Source organism: Gobio gobio (genome assembly GCF_949357685.1).
Source record: "Gobio gobio genome assembly, chromosome: 19".
NCBI classification, from domain to species: domain Eukaryota; kingdom Metazoa; phylum Chordata; class Actinopteri; order Cypriniformes; family Gobionidae; genus Gobio; species Gobio gobio.
This window is the reverse complement of record NC_137112.1, coordinates 29,096,374-29,120,701: the sequence shown is the minus strand read 5'-3', so window position 1 is coordinate 29,120,701 and position 24,328 is coordinate 29,096,374. Positions and strand designations below refer to the sequence as shown.

The window sequence follows — 24,328 nt, the reverse complement described above, 5'->3', positions numbered from 1 at the left end:
TTTATATACTTTAAGTAATGTTGAAAAGTTGAAAATATGACACTCACCCATGCCTATCTGGTTGTCAGTGTGCTCCTGTTTTACAAGAGAGGAAGGGGCGCTCCTCCTACCCGTCATGCCCGGTCCACTCAAGGGTTTACCATCGACAGATACTGCCCTCTGGAAGGGCACACGTTGCCCAGAGCCCATACCAACAACTTCCCGGTCTGGAATGCACAATAATGTATACAATTTGCATTAAGATTAAACACAATGTGCAGCACTTTTGGTAATCTACGTTGTCATCTGCAGTTACCTTTAAAATATTTGTCCAGTTCATTTTCTGTTGAAGTTTACATGTTGTCATCTAGTCAGATAAAATTGTCAAAATCCCCTCCTGGCTTTGAGGCCCTCGAGGTGTTGTGACTCACCATGTGCGGTGCTGTTAGGTCCATTCCCTTGCTTATTGCCCCCTTCCATCCCTCCATTTCCAGAATCACCAAACATTCCAGAACCAGAATTCCTCAGCCCTCCAAGAATACTCTCCAAGTTATCCAGCTGTAAAGACAACACAAAAGGATTGATATTAGAATAATAAACATAAATATGATTTGGAGTTTTGCGTATCAACAAAACATAATTTAGGTACTAATTTGCAAGATCATATTCATAAAGTGCAAGATACTTACAAATAGTTGATAAAAAACACAAATTTTTAAGCAATGATTTACAATATATTATAAAATACTTATTAAATCCGATAGAAACTGCAATACATAGTTTTTCAGGATTATTTGATACATATAAATTAATATTTTAAATTAAATAAATTCAAAAATATAGGATTGATGAGAGCTTGAGAAGTATAAACCCCCCAAAAAAGTCAAACATGAATACCTCATCGGGTGGTTCGATCTTCACTTTGCCCTCCTGGTTGTTAGAATTGGAGGTTGTGACCCCTGACCCCTGCCCTCCAGTGGCCCCTCTCCCTTCCAGCTCCTCCAGCTTTGGCTTGACCTCTGTGGCATTGGGCTCTTTGGAGTCATCCTTATTGAGGAGGTAGTGAAGAAGGGCTTGGGGCTTCTTTCCTTCTTTCGGACTGTGCTGCTCCTGTTTGAGATCCAGATTCCTCCCTTCAGCGCCTGGGTGCTCCGAACCAAGAGAGGACTTACCAGTGGCCTCGGCTGTGATGCGAGCCACCTCATCGGGTGTGTTTCCATTTTGAAGAAGCTTGTGGAGTATCTTGTGTTTTTCCTGTAAGGTGTGAGAACCGTGATGTCCACTGGGACAAGCTGTGGACGATACCCCTCCCGAGCCTTGCTGATTTGGGTTATTCCCTGATGATGAACCGGATGAGGAGGACACCCCCGTCGATGAAGGACTCATCATGCCATTTCCTGCCTCCTTTGAATCGGAACCCATTGGAGTGGAGGCGCGACCTGGGACGGGTCCACCGGTCGCAGTCCCAATACCAATCTCTTCAGTTGGGGATGTGAGCAACTGAAGTAACTTCTTGTGGCCCTTTCCGTCAGGGACTCTCCTGTTGACTTCCGCCCCAGTGGAACTGTCCTTGTTGGACTGACTGTCCGGCTTTTCCGTGGTCACTGATGAAGAGGCCTGTTGTTGATCCAAACCTGTGCTGTGAGCACTTGACGGACTCTTGGAGTCACCAGCGCTGGGTTTGTTGTTGCCGGTCTGGCCTTGCTGACTGGACTGGGTTGAGTTGATGCTTGGCGAGCTGTCAGATTTGTGGGCAGGTGAGTTGAGAGCTGAAGGTAGAGAAGAGCCAACACCTTCACTTATGGCCTGGAGGGCATTCAGTGAGCTGCTAGAGAAGGTGTTCCCAACTGATGAACCAGAAGATCCACCACTGCCGCTCATACCCACAGGACCCATGGGAGAGTGCATGCCTGAGACATCAACAAAGTAAAGAAATTACCTGGTTAAATCTAGAGTTTGTTTTCATATGGAGCAAGCCCAAAGTATACTCAAGGTTTTTACGCATAAGCTAGGGTCCGTGTACATAATGCAAATTTTATGATCAGCATATGCGTGTACTGTACGAACCAAGTTGACAAGCGCTCGTGTGAAGGAATAAAGAGACATTTTTATCGGTGATAATAACTTCTGGGGAGAAATAGTGCAGACACACTGTTCTGGTGTGCATGTATTGAGTGCCTGTGTTCACACACACACACTATCAAACAGAGTATACTTTGAAAGGCTGTGTATTTTCCTTATGCATACATAAAGCATTTACGTCAAAGCTGAAGTATATTTTGGGCTTAATAGACAAAATACTACTATAATATTTTATTAGGCCAATGAAATCTGGAAGCTTTTCACATTTTCTGTGATGGTTGAAAGAGAAAGATCTGCAACATTTATTTAAAGGGTTAGTTCACCCAAAAATGAAAATTCTGTCATTAATTACTTACCCTCATGTCGTTCGACACCCGTAAGACCTCCGTTCATCTTCGGAACAGAAATTAAGATATTTTAGTTGAAATCTGATGGCTCTGAAAGGCCTCCATTGGCACAATGGCACTTTACACTCTCAAGACCCTTAAAAGGTACTAAAGACGTCGTTACAAAGTCCATCTCACTACAGTGGTTCTAAAATAACTTTATGAATCGGCGACAATAGTTTTTGTGCGCAAAAAAACCCTAAATAACAACTTATATAGTGATGACGATTTCAAAACAAGACATCATGAAGCTTCGAAGCATTATGAATCAGCGAGTCGAATCACCGTTTTGAATCGCCAAATTTCAGCAGTTTGGCGGTTTGACACGCGATCCGAATCATCATTCGGCTCACTGATTCATAACGCTTTGAAGCTTCATGATGTCTTGTTTTGAAATCGTCATCACAATGTAAGTCGTTATTTAGGGTTTTTTTGCGCACAAAAACTATTGTCGCCGATTCATAAAGTTATTTTAGAACCACTGTAGTGAGATGGACTTTGTAACGACGTCTTTAGTACCTTTTAAGGGTCTTGAGAGTGTAAAGTGCCATTGTGCCAATGGAGGCCTTTCAGAGCCATCAGATTTCAACTAAAATATCTTAATTTCTGTTCCGAAGATGAACGGAGGTCTTACGGGTGTCGAACGACGTGAGGGTAAGTAATTAATGACAGAATTTTCATTTTTGGGTGAACTAACCCTTTAAATACAATTATATTTGTTAAAATACCAATTTTAAAAACAAATCGAAAACCATCCCTGTTTACTGGAGTGAAAGCATTATCAAATCAGCTAAAATATTTAATAAACAAATACACAAGGTGCTTGGTATATGATGTGTTTGAATCCTGTTAGATTCCGCAGGCCTAGAATTCCATCCATTGAATCTAAACTGCAAAAACAGGACACATACCTCCAGGAGAGAAAGGACTTGCCCCCATTTTAGGACTCCCTCGTATCCGCGGCGACCCAATGAGGTTCTGTTGAGCAGGATTCATACCGGGGCTTCCTTGTGAGGGACTTGTCATGCCCATTCCATAACCACCACCATGAAACTGACCCTGTTGGTGCTGATTCATGCCAGGATGGCCCATCTGATTCATAGAGTTCATCTGATTCATTGAGTTCATCTGATTCATTTGATTCATCTGATTCATAGTGCTCATTTGATTCATGCAGTTCATCTGATTCATATTCATTTGATTCATTGAATTCATCTGGTTCATTTGATTCATCTGATGCATCGGGTTCATTTGATTCATCCTGTTGCCTGGGCCGTACATAGGTCCTCCTCTGGGTCCCATGTGACCTTGCTCGTTCATGCCGTAGCCCCTGGTATTGCCCATGCCCATCTGGGCATTCGGATTTGCATTGCCCATAACTGATCGCATTACACCAGCCTGGTTAGGTCTGTATCCATTTTGCTCCCTGTGTGAAAGAAATTGAGATGAGGGCAAGGACAGCACAGAGGTATTTTCATGTAAAATCAGAGTAGTGTGTAACTGTTGGCTTTGGGCAGATTTGCACAAACCTCTGCAGAAGATGGGTAGAGAGGAATGTGACCGGATCGTTGGTGACTGGGTTTCGGCATAGCTCGCTACGCGTTTGTGCCGTTACCGGAGTGCCATCTGACAAAGAGAACCGATAGGGCGGAGTCTCTGCTCTGCCATGAACATACGCTGAATAGAAGAAGAAGAAAAAAAAACATCATTATAACAAAAAGTACTCAATCTGTCAATTTCACACCGCATGCAAAAGCAGCATGTTACAGAATTCACACTTCCATTTTGTCCTTCAATATTTTTTCTCCGAGTACATGGAGTCATTTACTTAATTTAAACAGTCTGTGAAAAGGGTCCATTGCACAGTTTGGTGTGATGACACACATTTCCACAGTTATTAACAAACCTTTTTTTATATTTTCATTAAAAAAAAAAGTAAAAAACGAAAAAATCCTGCACACTATCTGTACTTGCACACATCAAAATAGCTTTATTCACAATGTTTCGGTCCCATGACCTTCATCAGGTACACCATTTAAAAAATAAATAAATGTATGTACATTTATTACACTATACTTTGTGTTATATTACCTTGGCATACAATTAGAGAAAACTAGTTAAAGGGTAAGTTCACACAAAAATGAAAATTCTGTCATCACTTACTCACCCTCATGTCGTTCCAAACCCGGCGCAAGACTTTTGTCCATCTTCAGAACACAAATGAAGACCTTTTTGATTGATTTTGACAGCTTTCAGTCCCTCCATTGACAAATACCACTTTGACACTTCAAAAAGTCCATAAAGAGATGATAAAACGAATCCACATGAATTAATCGGTTTAGTCAAAATTTTCTGAAGAGACTTGATTGCTTTATATAATGAACAGATTGAATTTAGGCTTTTATTCACACACAACTTTATTCACAGCTCAACTGAACCTGCGAGAACAAACCTCATTGGTTCTTGCACGTCAAGCGAACATGCCTGAGCTTCAGTTTACCCTATCTGATGTGTTGATGAATGTTTATATGTGAATAAAAGCCTAAATTCAATCTGTTCATCATATAAAGTGATCAAGTCTCTTCAGAAAATTTGGACTAAACCACCGAATTCATGTGGTTTCATTTTACAATCTCTTCATGAACTTTTTGATGCGTCAACGTTTCAGTTGCGTAGCTGTCAATGGAGGGACAGAAATCTCTCAGATTTCATCAAAAAGATCTTTGTGTTCTGAAGATGAACGCAACAAATATATTTGTTAAAGCTTCACCACTCTAGAAATGTACTCAGTTATGACGCTTCTGACAACCCCAGAAATGTGAAAAGGGTTCATACTGGAAATGAAAAGATCCATGCATGTGTACTAACACATACCTTCATGATAGTGTCTCTTGTAGGACCAGGGCTGTCCCTCGCTGCGATGCAGGAACATCTGCATACACCTGCGCACTAAATCCTCCCAGCCAGGACGCATGGTGGTGTGCAACAGGCTCTGTTGCTCGATCTCGATCAGTTTACCTGTGGTCAAACACAGATGCTCAGATTTGGTACTAGACCTGTATGTCTATGTGATGTTTTTTGTCCGTTTCACTGTCCACCAGTCCGAATATCACCTGATTTTAATAGCACACATCCTTACCTTTTTCATTGTATTCATATGTTTTTTGTTCTGATGAAAGTGCCCTTTATACTTATCTATATATATATATATACATACAGAGAGTGCAGAATTATTAGGCACGTTGATTTTCTGATCATATTTTTTTTCCAGGCACATTTGACCAATTCCAAACCACAGTAATCCTAATAACTACTATTGATTTAGTATTTAATAATGTATAAGTGATATATAATTGTTCATGAAGGCTGGAAATGAAAATCACTTTATATTCAGGTGTGCAGAATTATTAGGCATGTTTTCTTTTACAGATAAATTGAGCCAAAAAAGAGATTTAACTCAGACTGAAAAGTCAAGTATTAAATGCCCATGAGAAGGATGCAATACTAATGCAATACTAGACATTGCAGTTAAGGCGTGACCATTGGACAGTGAAATGCTCGTTGGGTCAGCAGGATCTGACAAAAACAGGTGGTGAAGAAAAGACACCTGTTAACTGCAAAAGAATTAAGAATTAAGGTGAAGAATTAAGGGTGAAACCATCAGGAACCCTTTAGTCTCCAGCGCCACCATTTTCCAAAGCTGCAACCTACCTGGAGTCTCCAGAAGTGCAAGGTGTCAGGATCTCAGAGACTTCAGTTAGGTAAAGAATCCTAAAAAATGACCCCCACTAGATAAGAATCACAAGCTGAAGTGTTGTAAAATACATGAAGAAGGTTTTTTTATAGGCTTTATGGACAGATAGGTTGAGAGTGACTCTTGAAGGACCAGCACCACATCCTCTAGTACCACTGTTTGAAGAATTCATCTTCCAGAATCTGGCAGTACGTTTTGGGAGTTCATTTTAGTCCATCCTGAAGTCCGTTTTGCAGAGATGGACTAAAAATGAACTCCCAAAACGTACTGCCAGATTCTGGAAGATGAATTCTTCAAACAGTGGTACTAGAGGATGTGGTGCTGGTCCTTCAAGAGTCACTCTCAACCTATCTGTCCATAAAGCCTATAAAAAAAACCTTCTTCATGTATTTTACAAAACCTTCTTCATGTATTTTTCTTCATTTTTTAGGATTCTTTACCTAAGTCTCTGAGATCCTGACACCTTGCACTTCTGGAGACTCCAGGTAGGTTGCAGCTCTGGAAAATGGTGGCGCTGGAGACTAAAGGGTTCCTGATGGTTTCACCCTTAATTCTTCACCTTAATTCTTAATTATTTTGCAGTTAACAGGTGTCTTTACTTCACCACCTGTTTTTGTCAGATCCTGCTGACCCAACGAGCATTTCACTGTCCAATGGTCATGCCTTAACTGCAATGTCTAGTATTGCATTAGTATTGCATCCTTCTCATGGGCATTTAATACTTTTTGACTTTTCAGTCTGAGTTAAATCTCTTTTTTGGCTCAATTTATCTGTAAAAGAAAACATGCCTAATAATTCTGCACACCTGAATATAAGGTGATTTTCATTTCCAGCCTTCATGAACAATTATATATCACTTATACATTATTAAATACTAAATCAATAGTAGTTATTAGGATTACTGTGGTTTGGAATTGGTCAAATGTGCCTGGAAAAAAAATATGATCAGAAAATCAACGTGCCTAATAATTCTGCACTCCCTGTATGTGTGTATATATATATGTATATATATGTTTATGTATATTATATATGTATATATATGTTTATGTATTATATATATATATATATACATACATATACATATACATATATATATACATATACATATACATATATATATATATATATATAGTAGATATATGTCATTACATGTATGTCTTTGTGTGTGCATGTGTTTAAAAGAGCTTATTAACCTGCTAGTTCAGTTTAATGCTATTCATCAATTTCAGCACATAAATGCAATATTCACATCAATTCTTTGTGCATTCACTTTGTAAACGCTGTTATTGTCTTTTTAATATCCTGCAGTGTTATATCATGTTTTCATTAAGAGTATTTAATTAACTTAAGTCATTAAACTATTAAATTACTGTCATGACAACTTTTCGCCTTGTCTATGTATTGTAGATGGAATCAAAGAAATATGTAATTTCGTTAATGAGATTTACATTGAGTTGAATGGCACCGTAATAAATTTTACCTGATAGTTCATGTCTAGTGCTGAATCGTTCCGTCCTCTCCACTGCCGTCACTCTTCGTGCAACACAAATCATACAGGACTGCAGGTCTGAAAGACAGAAGAAGAAAACACTATTTATAATTAAACCGCACTACAAAAAAGGCAATCTGTATAAAAAGTATTGAAATGCAGTGTTGGGCAGGCTACTCTGAAACTGTAGCTTAACAAGCTACAAGCTACTTGTAAGTTAAAGTAGTTAAGTTACATTCAAGCTACCCTTTTGAAAAAGGAGTTAGGTACACTACAAGTTACTATCAAAAAGTACATTGAAACTATTTTCTTTTTTTACAATGACATTGTTACAAAGAACTGAATAATTGTTAAAGAAGAATGTTATAATATTTGGGGTTTCAAGCAACATAATGCAATGTAATTGTGATTTCAAAGAGTATAGGGTGAATTCAGGTAGCCTGGACCTACCAGACTCTCGTACATTGCATTTCATCGCAATATATATTCATCGATATGAAATTGCTTATTTAATGATTTGTGTACAATACAATTGATAAAGTAATATTTTCTCCATCTTTTAGTGGATGTACTATAAGAGAGATCTAGCTTTGTTTAAAATGCAAGTTGTTCTATTTGGATTTGTATTGAAAAACTTTAAATAGAAGTTAAGAAGTGAATATTTTATATTTTATTTGTAATGCTTTCAGTTCCAATATTCTTAGATCTTTTTAACACATTTATAACCATTCCGCATAATTATATTATGGTTTTAAAAACAATTCAGCGCAGAAATCACAAAAAAATTCCACAGATTCCGTGTGGCCCTGCCAATCGCTAAAGTTTGGTCGTGACATAGGTCATCTCAAACTAGCGCGTGACATCAACGTCATCGTTCTCAGCCACTCCCTCTGTTCGCTGATTGGACCGGTTCAAATTTGACCAGAGAAAATCAGAGAATAGACCTAAATCCCAGACAGAGTACAGAAGGAAAATTAAAATTCACCCTTCGCCGCAAGTTTGATTAACAGGCAATCTGACCAATCACATCGCCGAATCTGCCGTTTTGTGCAACAAAGCAGTCAGGAGAGTTAGTAGATTAACGTTGGTGGACTTGAACTTGGAAAAACGGTGTGTACTGACGTCTTTCCGCGGTTGAAACAATATCTCTTTTAGTGTTTATTCATGTTTATTTCATGCTTATCAATGAACTACAAGGAAGAGATAATCGGTTCACAAGCAACTTTAATCTACAGCGATCACAACATATTAAAGAGCCACAAAATGGTATTTATTGTTAAAATTTCTTTAAAAAAATGACTATTTCAAAGTTGATACTTTGCTTAATATCAAAAGTAACTTGCTCTGTCCTGTCTGTCAGCATGTTGTCATTGTCCTCTTTGCTCCGCGATGTATTTTCTCTACATGAGAACATGTGTGTGGTGTGAGAGCACCATGGCTTGTTGGACAGCAACAGTAACTAAAGGGGCGGGTCTTTGCGAACGATCAATTGAGCGAAAGTACGCAGGAGGGCGGAGCCAGGCTAGAATTCAGGTTGATATTCATTTCATTGTATTAATTTTCAATTTATACAAAATGAAATTCACTTTAAAGAAAGGCTTTCTACGAAACAAAACTTAAATGAAGTGGTCAAAATCATTTCTGACCCACTCCATGTCTTTGACATATAGGGCATCTTTGCACTTTTCATAATGAATATAGCCTAGATGAAATTTAAAAACAACATTATAATATTTAAACATAAATATGAAACAAAATATTGTTTAATGCCTACAACAAGTATAGTAGGCTACAGTACAGAGAAATTTCATGTCGGAACGGGATTTGAGCGAACGTCGTTTTACCGGGGAGCGGTTCATGAGTGGAGCGCACCTGCATAGAGCGGAATATTGAGCTGAGCTCACACCGCTCCGCTTCGCTCATTACAGGCTCGTGACTCATCAGAACCCAAACAGGAATGTAGCTTTTGGTTACACTACACCGCTACTTACTGGATAAAGTAGTTAGCTACTGGAAAAGCTACAGTTTTAAAAAATAACTGAGCTACTGACAAGCTACTAAAAAAAAATTACCGTATTTTCCGGACTATAAGTTGCACTTTTTTGTTTGGCTGGTCCTGTGACTTATAGTCAGGTGCGACTTGTATATCAAAATTAATTCATACCAACTGACAAGGATAAACATTTAGCTACGTCTACAGCCGCGAGAGGGCGCTCTATGCTGCTCCTGTAGCCTACCCCTGAAAAAATTAACTGAAAGACAACTGAAAAAGACTGAACACAAACAAAATGCCCCCCAAAAAGAAAATCCTATTCAGCAAATTACAAACTGCAGGTGGTAAAATATGCAGCCGAAAACGATAATCGAGCAGCAGAAAGAAAGTTTGGAGTGAGTGAGAAACTTGTGAGGGACTGGCGAAAAGCAGAGGTTACTTTAACTGTAATGAAGAAAACAAAGAAAGCTAATCGTGGACTGAAAGCAAGATGGCCAGAGCTGGAGGAATGAGTCCACAGATGGGTGCTTGAACGCTCTGCTGGGAGAGGCTCAGCTGCGCGAGACAAACACTGCCAGTGTGAATGCACACGCGGCTCTCGCAGTCCGCACTGCTTCTGCTCTGCCAATGCACTGCTTGCGTGTGCGGTGTGAAGCTGGCGTTATAGTCCAGTGCGACTTATATATGTTTTTTTCCTCTTTATGACGCATTTTTTGACTAATGCGACTTATTATCCGGAGCGACTTAATAGTCCGGTAAATACGGTAGTAAAACTATTAACGTCGCTACTACCCAACACTGTTGAAATGTATAAATTTACAACTGACCTTCCCCTTCCTCCATCATTGCTTTAGGCTGTGTAAGAGCGAAGCATTGCATAGTCTCGTAGCGTGGCCCACCGGCCCCTTCTTCAGCTCCAGGACCGCCATGGCCGAACTTCACCAGCATGCGGCAGTTAAACGTGTGACTCTTCTGACGGGAAGCATCACCACCCCATGACACACTGTTGGGACCTTAACATACATACAGAAATGTTTTGCTTTAATCAAGTGGCATCATGAATTTCTGCATGTATGCTTATGTTATTTTGAACAGTCAAAGAGCAAAATTCACTTAAAACATCGTTTTAGATATATAGAGTACATTCGTACCATTGCTTTTGGGCAAGTTTTTATGCAATTCTTCTCGGTCTTCCTCATGCAGTATGTTGTAGATGCTGGTGTTGATCAGCTCCTCCTGTTTATACTGCAGGTACTGAGTCACATTATCTGATACAAACACAATGCTGCCTTCACGACTCACCACAAACAAAAACCCATCCAGAGCCTGATAGAGAGATGGGGGAAAAGCAGAATTCATATTATTAATTTAACTTTTAACTTGTTTTAATAATTTCCCAATCCTTTGAATACTTCATAAAAGACACTAAATTGTAATTGGTAAGGATGCTAGTATGAGAAATGAGCAAATGTTCTTTGGCTGACCCTTGACCTTTAGGTCTCTAATCTAACCTGTAGCAACAGAGGGCCCAGATGGTCCTTGTCGATGACTCCTGGACCAGTAGAGGAGACATCCGCCTTCTGGACATCATCGTCGCCACATGAGCTTTTACCTGTGTGACGTGTGATTACAAAGCACATATTAGAAATGTTTTGGAAAAATACGCAAAGTTGTAAAGATATTTATTACTTTTGAACAGCAGTGTATATCTTTATACATTTATTTTTTGAAAGATATTGATACAGTTATTCAGCAAAGATGCATTAAATTGATCGAAACTGACACTAATGACAATTATAATGTTACAAAATATTTCAAATAAATCCTGCTTTATGACGTTCTATTCATCGGAGACCTGAAAAAAAGTTTGTTTTCAACTTTCATAATAAGAAATATTTCTTGAACACCAAAATCAGCATATAAAATGTTTCTGAAGGATCATATGACACTGAAAAAATCAGCTTTACTGTCATTCAGGATTAAAGGACAATGTATTTAATGTATTTAAAAAGAAAACTCTTATTTTTAATTGTAATAATATCTCACAACATGACAGTATGTGACCAAATAATTGCATACGAAGTGAGAACAGCTTAAAAAAAAAAGGACATTTGATCTGTTTATTTCTAATGTAGATTTGTAGGTTTCATTCCTGTAAGACAAGATTAACCGACAGAATGTCAAATAAGGTAGAATGAACACCAATGCCTATTCATAGTTTCATGCATGAACACTGAGTTATATAGCCCAAATGAAAAAAGGCATGTATAGGCCTGTCTCATGCAACAGACTTGTGGAGAACACTCTTTTGAATGCAATATATAATTAAGAGAGGGATAAAAACAAGGCTGTCATTGTACCCAAAATCTTACAAATATAGTAATTAAGCTCATTATTTTACACTGTTTTTCTTTATGTAAAAATGATTTATTGATTTAACTTTTAAAGTTTTGCTGCTAGATAATACAGTCTCATTCACATTCATTTTTATATTTTTGTCAAAAAATTGTCAAAAAACTCTTTTCTATCAGCTAAAAAGTAGCAAATGCGTTAAAGATGCACTCAATGTCGGGGTCAGACTGCAGTAATATAACATGCCACTTGCCACCAGGTGGCAGCGTTTTATGAAACCGAGCCATTCAACCATTTCCCCACACTGTGGGTTTAGTAAATATTTTCACAGACTGATATGTAAAAGAGCAGTTCTAGCAGATGTGTACCTTGCTCTTTAATCTGCCGTATCTGGCGCACTGTCTCTTTAAGGATGGCACATTTGTCGGGTTTGACATTGAAGCTGTCGATGTCACTAAGGTTGGCCGAAATCAGTTCAGCCAGCTCCTCTATATACTTGCTCTCCTGTTCCCTCCTGCGCTTATCACATCTGTAATTTAAAAAAAACAACATAATTTTAGTGAGGAAAACACATGTAATACATTGCTCTTTGCGTGTTTCCGTTCTCCCTAAAAAATGTCTCACCCTTGTCCTGGTGTGTCACACGTGGAGAGTTTGCGCTTCCGGTCCGAGCACAGCGGCTCAAGTGAGTTCTCACCCACTCCACTCATGTTTATAACATATCAGCACCTGAGAAATACACACAAAGTTGAGATTTGGGGCAGAGAAAACACATCTAAAGGCATATTATGATCTCAAAATGATAGAAAAACTAAAAACACTTCTATTTCATAACAAGTGCACTAAAAAAACAAACAAAGAGCTGACTTTGGCACTTCTACACAATGCACTTGAAGGCTTTATCTCTTTCCAAATGGTTTAGTAAAAAACTGCATGTGTGTGTGTGTGTGTGTGTGTGTTTGTATGTGTGTGTGTGTGTGTGTGTGTGTGTACGGCTTATTTTTAAGTGTTCCCACATACAGCTGAATGTGTGGAATGTTCCAGGCCTCAGCAGCGGTGCTGCGCGCGTGTGTGTGTGTGTCTGTGTGTGTGTGTGTGTGTGTGTGTGTGTGTTTGTGTGACAGTGTGTCTGAGAAGAGACACTGATTATGATGGAGTGAAACGGGGCCCCAGGGGAAATGGATCAACCCTCAGTGTGTTTGTGTGTGTGTGTGTGTGTGTGTGTGTGTGTGTGTTTCTGTAGCAGGGTCAATTATCTCAATCCGTGAAGCCGTACGCTGCACAACATATAAATGAAATGTATAAATGATCTAATTAAAAAGCAGACTAATGAATCTGAATTACTCTAATACAGAATTAAAGACAACGTGGTCACAAAACACTCTAGCCCCCTCCCAAAATGCATTTCAGAAACATTGTGATATAATGCCCTTCCTCCACGTCTCATTATGACACACAATCACACCATTTCTTCCTACTTTTACCGCCATCGCTCCGCCCACTTCACCAACGACAACACTTCCTCCTCTTTAGTGACACTTTTTTTTTTAGTTGTTAGTTACTGGCACTGCCACTGCCACTTCTGACATGTCTGTTTTCCTTTCAAGTTATGTATGCAAAGACATAGAGTGGCCCCTAAATATTATTTACTCTTACACTTAAAATGTATGCATGTCATTGCTTTAGATATAAAATATCAAATCAAGCACCATTTATTTAAAAGGTGAAGTGTGTGTCTTCTATGCAAAAATACTGATTTTAAAATTGCTATCTTTTTTTGAACAGCCTTGATATTGATTACCAAGATCACACAGGCCGATTCCCAAAACGAATGACTCTTTTGAGCCGGTTCTTTTTAATGAATCCCAAAAAAATTACAAAAAATAAACGGCATGGCTAGTTTAATCTGATTCCCGAAATTACTCTTATGAATCGGTTTTTGTTAGGGAATAAAAAATAAAAAAAAGTGTCCAACCAGCGTAGTCCGATTCCCAAACTGAAATGGCCTTGTGAAGCAGAACTGAATCGCCATTAGTGTCACCAACTGCAAAAACGATGACCGTTTTCCTAAACATTCTGCCTGTCTGCCATTGGTCGCCCAAAGAGATAGTCTTGCCCCAAATCTACAGCACTGACTGAGCCAAAGTTGTTCTGTCGGCCATCATTGTGAATGTATTTCTATTTGTGATGCATTAAAACAGAAGCCGTGGAGTGACATCATATGCTGTCGATATTTATTGCAGTGTTTGAAGACATTTTGCATACCCAAAGCCTACAATGACAATTTGCATACTCAAAGCCTATGATGACCACCACACCTTTATGCGAAATATATCCATAGTTAATATGAGGAACTACAACTGTGGTGACTCTGCTAAGACATCCATGTGAACTTGAGTGGAAATTACTTCACACATTCACTAAATATCAACTAAAAGTTATCACACATGGCTGTCTTTCCGTCTCCATTCTTTTCATTCTCTCCGGCTTCTTCTGCTGTTATCAGTCTCTGTCACACTGGTCATAGACCCTCTGCTGTATGCGTGCATGTGTGTGAGTGTGTTTGTTTAGAGCCCTGACCTTGCCCCGCGCCTGACCCTTCCCAGAGTTCAGCGGAAATCTCAGAGCACAGACCATCGGCTTGCAGTCTTTTCCCCTTCCCTCGCTGAACACACACATGCAAACAGCCTTTTCCCCTCACTTAAAGGGAGAGTCCACCCATAAATGAAAATTCTGTCATGTTGTTCCAAACACACAACACTTTCTTCATCTTCAGAACACAAATGTTGTTGTTGTTTTTTTAAATATATATACTTTTAATATTCTCTTATAATTTTGTCCATCAATTTAAAGTCAAATTGAAACTGAAGTTGTGGTAGACTTTTTCTGCTCTATTGTGATGTATATCCAAGTGAAAGAGCTTCTTAAAAAAGAAAAAAATGCAGAGTGGGACTTTTGTCAATTTTGCAGGAATTTATATTTTTTTATATCTCACACAAAAAAAAACGAGAATCTTTCATTTTAGATTTCATTGCGACATCACAAAAGTAATCCATATGAATCAAGCTGTTTAAAGAGATAGTTCACCCAAAAATTAAAATGACCCCATGAATTACTCACCCTCAAGCCATCCTAGGTGCATACGACATTCTTCTTTCAGACAAATACAATCGGAGTTATATTAAAATATGTCCTGGGTCTTCCAAGCATTATAATGGCAGCCCAGAATACTGTATGGATATTTTTCTTACAAAAACCTATCGATTCGCTTCAGAAGGCCTGTATTAACCCCCTGGAGCCGTTTGGATTACTTTTATAATGGATGGATGCTTCAAATTTTGTGCTGCCATTCACTGCCATTATAATGCTTGGAAGAGCCAGGACAATTTTTTTATATAACTCCGATTGTATTCGTCTGAAAGAAGAATGTCGTATACACCTAGGATGGCGTGAGGGTGAGTAAATCATGGGGTAATTTTCCTTTTTGGGTGAACTATCCCTTTAAGCCAAGGCTTCTAAATAGACATGATTACTTCATATGATGAACATATTTAATTTTGATGGACATTTACTTTTATTCACATATAAACATGGATTAATGGGCATCATTAACATCAAACACGATAGACAGAAGCGAAAACAAGCCTGCTTGACACTTCGGTTTACCATAACCAAGTCTTCCGGATTACTTTTATGATGTCTTAATGTATTTTTTGAAGCATGAAAATGTTGATTTCGACAAAAATTGATGAGAGAATTTTTTTTTTTAAATCTTAATTTTTGGTTCCGCACATGAAGTCATACAGGTTTGGAACAACATGAGAGTGAGTTAATGACAATTTTTAATTTCTGGGAGAACTATTCCTTTAAGAAAAACACACACAGTTTGCCCTCTGTCACCTAAAAACTCTCAGTATGAGCTCATCATTCCTGAGTCTGACTGTGAGACATTACACAACTGTACCCAAACTGCACAGCCTGTGCTGACACGTACAGCTGTCTGTCACAAACCTACAACACACCGTAAAACTGCTGCAGAAAAGTTTGCATCGTCCAACTTCTTTCTTTTTTATTCCGTCTCTACTTTTAGATCTCTTTTACCCTTTCTTTCTCCTTGAACTCTGCAGTGGAGTAAAACAAAATGATAGAGCCAGATAACCGTTCATGACTGTTCAGCCTGGAACACACCAAGCTGACGATCGGTCGTCGGGCAGTTTTCGTGCGTCGGCCAACTAAGTTTTCTCTGTGTGTTTCGCAGCGTCGCTGATGTTGGTCCTCGTCGGCTATTTTACAGTCTTTTTCGTCTGGGCTTGTCGGTCAGTCGGGCCTTCTGATCATTCTGATTGGCTGTTCAGCTAGCGAACCAGTGCACAAGAAAAAAAAACAGAAGTCATCGCCTGTGGTGAGCGAGATTATGAGGAGCTTTGTTTATATCCCTGTAGCTCTTCCGGTTTCCCGCTTTGAATAACAGACTTCTGCCACCAGCTGGTACAGAAAGCAATTTACTCTTACGCAGGTACAGAACGGATGTGCTACTTGCTTGGCCGTTGGATGTCGAGCGTCTGCTTGGTGTGTCAAGGCAACTTTGGACCCAGACGCTGCCGACTTTAGCCAAAGTGAGCCAACTCAGCAGTCTGCTTTCGTTGCCACTAGTTGGTCGGCGTCGGTTTGGTGTGTTCCTTGCTTTAAGGTCAAGGCATTCAAATCTAGCCAAGACATTAAAGAAATATTTCAAACAAAATTGAAAATTCTGCCAATGAGAATCACGATTGTTTTGGTTCAAATAAAGATCACGATAAACAAATCTCTTGAATGAATGATTCAATGACAAATAAATTTTTTAACAGTCACTTGTTGCCACCTACTGGTGTAATGATGTAATGGATATAATCGTTATTTGAAGCGCCAAGTTACTTTCTATAGTTTATTTACTCAGTGTTTATATCCGAACTATAAACTTTAATCCCAGTACTTCTGTGATCATTTGAATATTTGTAATAGAAATAATGATACTGTGTGGTTGAAAAGAGTATTTGTGAAGCCGTTTCATATACATGACAACGGCTCTCTCTGGCTCAACAGTCGCGCAAACACAGATTTTAAGGTTTAATAGACACCAGAGAATCAGTGTCATTTTGGAATAAGATCGTGTGGGTGTTCGCATTGAGATCGCAATCTTTTAGCGATTAATTGTGCAGCTCTACAAACTGTTCCAAATGTGTATTAGGGAGAGTGTATTAGCGAAGAAAAGCACCCGGGATTGATCACAAAAGTGGTCAATGAACTTTGTGGCCTTTAATAGCTTTATGTGTAAGAGAAACCTCAATAACTGGCATGATTCATCATTGTAACATATTTAAGCAAGGATAAGGAGTTGTGGTTCTCCGCTGCATGTTGTGCCAAACAAACGTCTTTAGCCATGACCAAATTCACAACATACATAGAAATCTAATCCAATCAATTTTTTTTTACTGAATATACATGAATGCAAATGAGATTCGACAGCAATGACAGAGTGGCAAATTGTCAGTAACAACTCAAATTTGGGCTGTTCCCCACATAAAATCCTATCATAGGATTTCAGAAGATCTGAATATTGTGAATGAGCCGCTTGGACTATTTTATGATGCTTATGGTGTTGTCATTTCCCTATTAGGTTCAATTATTGAATCTAAAGGTAATTTACAAGTCATGTGGATTTAGGGTGTGTTCACACTTGCATGTTTGGTGCGATTGCTTTGTTAATGCGGTTCATTTGAATAATTGTGAACGCTGCCATCTCAACTTTGGTGCGCACCAAAACAAGCCGACAGACCTCTGAAAAGATGAGTCTCTGCCAGCTTTTAAACGAACTCTGGCGTGGTATGAATGAAAAACACGTACCAAAGGCGTAAACGATCCAAAAACAGGACATAATGTCACACAATGTGCAAGCATACCTGTTTGTTCCTGTTATAGTCGAGATTTTGCCTATAAGAGTTCAGTACAGGTATCAGAACCGCGTCTTCTTCGTTTATGTGTGTGACGGAGGGATTCCTGCCGCTGTTTTGACTCATTTTACACACATTTTATAAACTCTTCACGAGTTCTCAACTGGTCAAAATACCTTCATATATAGGCTACGCATATGCAATGGATGCATTTAGCCCAGCACACAGCATTGTTTTGGATGTTCAGAAAATTCTGTCAAGAAATATACATAATAAAAGCCGACCAATCAGGTTGTGAGCGTATCCCTGTGCCTTTAGGGTCAGTATCTTTAGATTCAGTCAGTGTTAAAATGTCACTGTGAGTGCTAACCGGACCAGGGGTAAACATTTTTTGGACCAAACGAACCAAGCAAACCGAACTACAAGTGCAAAAACACCCTTAGAATGACATACCTAACAATATCCAATCTGTTGGCTGGATCCAAAAGGGGTTTTGGGCACTTTTTAGCTGGTCAAAACCAGTTAAATGCCAATTGAGACGAGTAAACCAGCTTAGGCTGATTTTTCAGCAGAAATGAAAGAGTAAATGAGAGAATTTTCACTTCAACTGTTCTTTTACTACTCCATTCATGTACAGTTCCTAGTGCACCTGCAACAAAACCAGACACCACATCAACATTCTGTTCAAGAGAGCATGAGAGAGCGAGGGTGCGTGTGAATGCGAATGTGAGGAACGAGTCAAAGCAAAATACTGAGAAAGAAAAAGAGCAAGAGTGAGACAACTTCAGTCCAAGGATGAGCACTTCACATGCGCTTTTAATTAAGCAGGAGACGTGGAATGTAGAAGCTCATAGCAGAATCAAGGATACAAGAAAGAGTGGAACTTCTGCCTATGTCGCTCTTATGTTTCGGGATGGTGAATGGGTTTTAAGGACATTACTGCTCCATTATACAGTGATGCAGTTCCAAATCTTTCAGAGGTTCAAAAGGTGAACCGAGAATCTGATAAAAACACACACAAGAGCACCGCTCATTATAGCTGAGCTCTTGAAACTGCTGCTTCCAGAATGCACCAGATGAGCATCTCTAAGCAAAGAGCCATTATTCTCATAAAGACTGGACGTGGATATTTTAATGGGAAAGTTATCGAGATTATCCGAATCAGGAAGCAGCAAAAAACAGGCATCCTGTTTGCGCCTTCCCACACACACAGAGTTCTGCGTCACAACTTCCTCTTCCTGGAAAAAGCCTGCTGGCTCTTTGCAATCATATTTACATATTCAACCTCATGGGCTAAACTGGTTCTTCTGTTCTGTCTCTTCGAAGCTAATCTGTCTGTCTGTCTTTCTGTGGGCACTTCATCTTTCACCTCCACCCATCTTATCTATCACTCTCTTAATAAGAACTTCCTTTCGTTTCATTGATGTTAAGAAGCCATATTCTACAACTCTGTACTGTAGATTTATTTTTTACCCATGGACATTTGAACGGATTGACTCGAAACAGGCAATTTGAATTTAAGCAATGGAAAGGAACTGAACTTTCCAACTCTACCACCACTTGAGACACATTTGGGACTGTCTGTCACTAACGATTATTTTGGTAATCGGACGATTAATTTGATGATTAATCGAGTATCTGATAGGTCTATTTTTATTACCACAAAAAAAACTAAGTGAACAATAGCCTTTAAAAGGAATTAAAATACATATAATAATAGCAATAATAATTGGTTCAAATGAAGTATCAAAAGCAAGTAATCATATGGTTTTATTGAACAACACTTTTAAAACACATTATGTAATATTTATAAGATAAACAATCAAATTACTGTATTTACATTACGTATTATAACAGATGCCTGCAGAGGGCGCCAACGGCCTGGTGATCGTTGTTGTTACACTTAACAGCATGATCAAACCCTTGTTTAATATTGGCCAAACAACATTCAATTAAAATGTCCACTAATCTTTACTAATTGGCCACATCTTTACAAAAGAACACTAAAACCAAAACAAACAGCACGTGCAGAGACTCATGTTTGTGGAGCAGTATTTAGGCCATGTGTACACTAAAGAGTTTTTTTTAAGACACACTGGCTAGAAGATTCGCCTGCAGCGCATATTTAAAAGAATCGCAGACCTTGATATTTCACAATATATTTTTTATAATAATGCGGTTCATGGATTCTCGTCCTTGGAATGCGGCACTTCTGGTATTTTGCTGCACTTAAAAACACTGCAATATTCACAATGTTATTTTATAACTGACTACCAAATCACCATGCATTTATTGTGTGGCATTCTATACGTCGCCCACCTAAATGTAATAATACCTCAATCTTTTTTTCCGATTCTGTTGTACAATTTAAAATGCAGAAGCAATGAATTCAATGGTTATTTGTAAATACAAATGCATGTGTCACGTTTTATGGATACTAATACACTGGCTGGAGGGGAAAGAATAATTTATAAATGAAAATTAAGATATGAAAAACTAGAGATTTACCGACTACAAATTTGACAGATGCAGGCTACAAAACCACAACACCCTTCCCAATTGATGTGGTCTCCTCTGCCTGTTTCCCTGACGACCAGTAGGGTAACGTCTTAATATCCCATCATGCCTTGACCCCATACAGAGAGAACCTGCATTATTGATGGGGCTGCCTCCTGTCGCCACAAACACACAACACACAGTCCACCTCGGCACCTCAGACCCCCTTCTCCATACATATCAGCAGTGGGCCATTCAAAACTATCACACTGAGTTAAAGGGAGAAATACATTATTGAAAAGAAACAGACTTATAATTATGTCAACGGCACCTGCGACTGTCTGTGCTCCATGTGCAATAAAAGGTCTATCAAGCTATTTAACAAAACATGCTTCAATCATGCTTTGAGATTAAAGATGTTATTAGCTTATTTTCAATGCCTCGTAAAAACTCCATTTGCCATTTTCTATCAAACTAGAGATGTTTTAAACCAAACTGCCACTTACAGAGAAGGGAATGCAAGACACTCTCCATGCACTGTCAGAGCAGAGGACAGCAAATGCCACATTAGACAGTTTGTTCTCATTGAATACCCGGTTATACTGGGAAAATGACACATTAAAGGAGCCAAATAGGTTTGTTAATGCCATTTCATGTTCATTCACTTTAAAAAGACCAAAACGTGAATTTTAATAAAAAAACTGTTCACTTTGTATTTGCAATATAACATTCCAGTAGAGCGGCACGATTCTAGATAAATTGAGAATCACATTTTTTTCGTTTCAAATAGAGATCACGATTCTCCCATGATTATGTGTAATTACTAGGTATGTGATTTATTAGGGGTTCTGACAAAATGTTGATGGCACAGTATGTAAGTTTCGCTGCTAGACTTCGCTTATTCAAAACAAAATTGACGTCTTCGCCTCCACAGCCGATGGAAAGGAATCTGACGGGACTGTTCATGGATGAGCTGATAAACGTTTTATAAATGTTGCACTGTGGTATGAAGCAGGACGGGGCCGACATTCTGGGACATTTTATGTTGCTGTTTTTATTATGCTTATATGCCGCGGTCGGCCGCTGACGCTCCTTTCGAATACAAGACGTTTCCATGCCAGGGGGTCCATGGCCGCGGACCTGGCCTCGTTGAGGTTAAGACATCGATTTCTCGATCTTCATCAACCGGTTTGATCCTGTTCGTTGGACTTTCCACCACTGGGCAGGTCGATTTTGCCAGAGGGGTTTGTATGGTAGCCTGCAGTGACTAAGTAATTCTACAGACGTAGTTGCAGTCACTGTTTCTGAATCTGCTCCTCGATCGTCAGCTGATGTTCGCATTGGCAACGAATATCCTCATTTTGTAGCCGGTCGCAAAAGGAGGCTTGTACAATCTGGCATTAGCATCGCATTTAAAAGACCTCAAGTTTGGCCAGGTAGTCTGAGTAACGTCCAAGTTTCTGATCCATAGATGAGGACTGGCAGGATTAGGGTCTGAAAGAGGAGAACCTTGGTTTTAGTGGAGGGCACCACTTGAGGCAAGCAAAGGTTGCGGCTGCTTGACAATTCGAGTGTGGACCTCTGCTGTGGTCGCTACTTCTCTTGTACCATAATGCTCGATTTGGTCGGCATCTAGATGAACAATGGCCGGCGTTGCGTCTGTTGTCAATACTTTCATCTTGTCCGCATTAATCTTGAGACCGTATGACTGGGCGACGCAGACGATATAATAGAGGATGTCAGCGAACATTAAAGGGTTAGTTCACCCAAAAATGAAAATTCTGTCATTAATTACTTACCCTCATGTCGTTCGACACCCGTAAGACCTCCGTTCATCTTCGGAACACAAAAGAAGATATTTTAGTTTAAATCCGATGGCTCAGAAAGGCCTCCATTGGCACAATGCACTGTACACTCTCAAGAACCATAAAAGGTACTAAAGACGTTGTTACAAAGTCCATCTCACTACAGTGGTTCTACAATAACTTTATAAAGCGACGAGAATAGTTTTTGTGCGCAAAAAACACCTAAACAACAACTTATATAGTGATGACCGATTTCAAAATACAGCATCATGAAGCTTCGAAGCGTTATGAATCAGCAAATAACATTATATTATTATTCCGATTTAATTTTTCACTTCAGTTTAACTTGCACTGAAATATTAGATCTGATATATTGATGTTAGTTTGAATAATAATAAAAGTATTATTATTAATTATAATTACTACTACTACTACTACTACTACTACTACTACTACAACTACTACTACGCAGTCAATGTTTTGATCCACTTTAGTTTTACTTGCAGTGAAGCTAGTCCTCTTGAATATCACATTAATATAATATTAAACTGATATTAAATAATAAACCTAATTTAATATTAAACATAGTATTGTACAGTACCCTTCAGCCTACCATTTCAAATGGCATAAGCCAGCTAATTACATGATTGCGGTTAACTGGAGCTTGTTTTTGAGGGTCAGGCAAGTACTATACATGTGACATCACATATATCTGCCCAGTCATGTTTTCGTTGAGACTAGGGCTCATGTAGTCACAATGTGAACACACATCATAGATACTATTAGTCAGTATATTGTGTGAATGAATGGAATGCATCTTTATTTGGCCAAGATGGCGGCGCGAGTAGATCGCGAGGCTCAGCGTCTCTCCAGATTCTGCAATTTTGCGGTATTTTTCTTGTTCATCTCGGGTCTGTTCGTACAGAACAGTTGTGCTTTTACATCGTACACCCGCTGTGAGCTTTTGGATATTGGTTTGCGAATTTCCGACAGTTTTATGGACAATCTTCAACTCCTTCCTGAGATCGCTAGGACGCCCGAGGCGATGCGCTCTGCCCGGCCGGGCGGAAGTGCTAGAAGGCGGCGCTGTGATCGTAAACAAAGACGGGGTAAGCGTGGAGGTCTAAGAGCTAAGCTAAGGCTAACTCCTTACCGGCTCTCTTTACCCAGCATTTTCCTTGCCAATGTACGATCGCTAGTGAACAAAATGGAGGAGATTCGACTCAGCATTACACACAGTAAGAAACTTTTGAACTGTAACGTCCTAATCTTCACTGAAACCTGGTTAAACAGCGGAATACCGGACACCGCTATTGAGCTAGCGGGACGCCACACACTCCGGGCGGATAGAACACTAGATGGCTCCGGGAAGAGCAGAGGGGGTGGATTGTGCATTTATATTAACAAAGCTTGGTGCACAAACTCTGCTATTGTTGGGAGTCATTGTTCAGCTAACCTGGAGTTTCTCATGGTTAAATGTAGACCGTTTTATCTACCGCGGGAGTTCACCTCCACTATTATCACTGCAGCCTATATTCCACCCGATGCTGATGCCAAGCTTGCTATGAAAGAACTTCACGCAGCCATCAGTAAACAACAGACTGATCACCCGGAAGCTGCGTTTATTGTTGCAGGTGACTTTAATCATTCAAACCTAAAGTCAGTGCTACCCAAGTTTCACCAGCATGTTTCCTGCCACACCAGAGGAAACAAAACCTTAGACCATGTATATACAAACATGGCTGGAGCTTACGTTGCGACACCCCTCCCCCACCTGGGACAGTCAGACCACCTCTCTTTGTTTCTATCACCCAAATATTCACCCCTCATCAACCGTGTGAAGCCATCAGTAAAGACCATCAAGGTGTGGCCTGCGGGGGCAGACTCCACACTCCAGGAAAGGTTTCTAAACACAGACTGGAGTATGTTTGCTTCTCAAGCCACCAGTGGCGCTCACACGGACATTGACTCATTCACTTCCTCTGTATTGGATCATATCAATACCACCATCGACAGTGTTACAACCCAGAAACAGATCACCACATACCCTAATCAGAAGCCA

The 24,328-nt window shown here is 39.4% G+C and overlaps 1 protein-coding gene across 2 annotated transcripts in view; it reads right to left on the bottom strand.

Annotated features, from left to right (window-relative positions):
- The window catches only part of ncoa3 (nuclear receptor coactivator 3), a 65,013-nt gene that overhangs the window by 8,195 nt on the left and 32,490 nt on the right, over positions 1-24,328 (bottom strand). The window contains exons 1-13 of one of the 2 annotated variants that reach the window (XM_079845219.1): positions 20,474-20,566; positions 12,660-12,764; positions 12,404-12,564; positions 11,195-11,295; positions 10,835-11,009; positions 10,511-10,696; positions 7,682-7,768; positions 5,322-5,465; positions 3,977-4,124; positions 3,359-3,873; positions 877-1,889; positions 411-537; positions 48-206 (exon numbers count right to left, since the gene is read on the bottom strand). In XM_079845219.1, the coding sequence (XP_079701345.1) occupies positions 48-206; positions 411-537; positions 877-1,889; positions 3,359-3,873; positions 3,977-4,124; positions 5,322-5,465; positions 7,682-7,768; positions 10,511-10,696; positions 10,835-11,009; positions 11,195-11,295; positions 12,404-12,564; positions 12,660-12,745 (2,902 nt within the window). In that variant the 5' untranslated portion in view covers positions 12,746-12,764; positions 20,474-20,566. Of the gene's footprint in view, positions 1-47; positions 207-410; positions 538-876; positions 1,890-3,358; positions 3,874-3,976; positions 4,125-5,321; positions 5,466-7,681; positions 7,769-10,510; positions 10,697-10,834; positions 11,010-11,194; positions 11,296-12,403; positions 12,565-12,659; positions 12,765-20,473; positions 20,567-24,328 lie in introns of those variants that run through there. The other variant, XM_079845218.1, reaches the window with a different exon arrangement.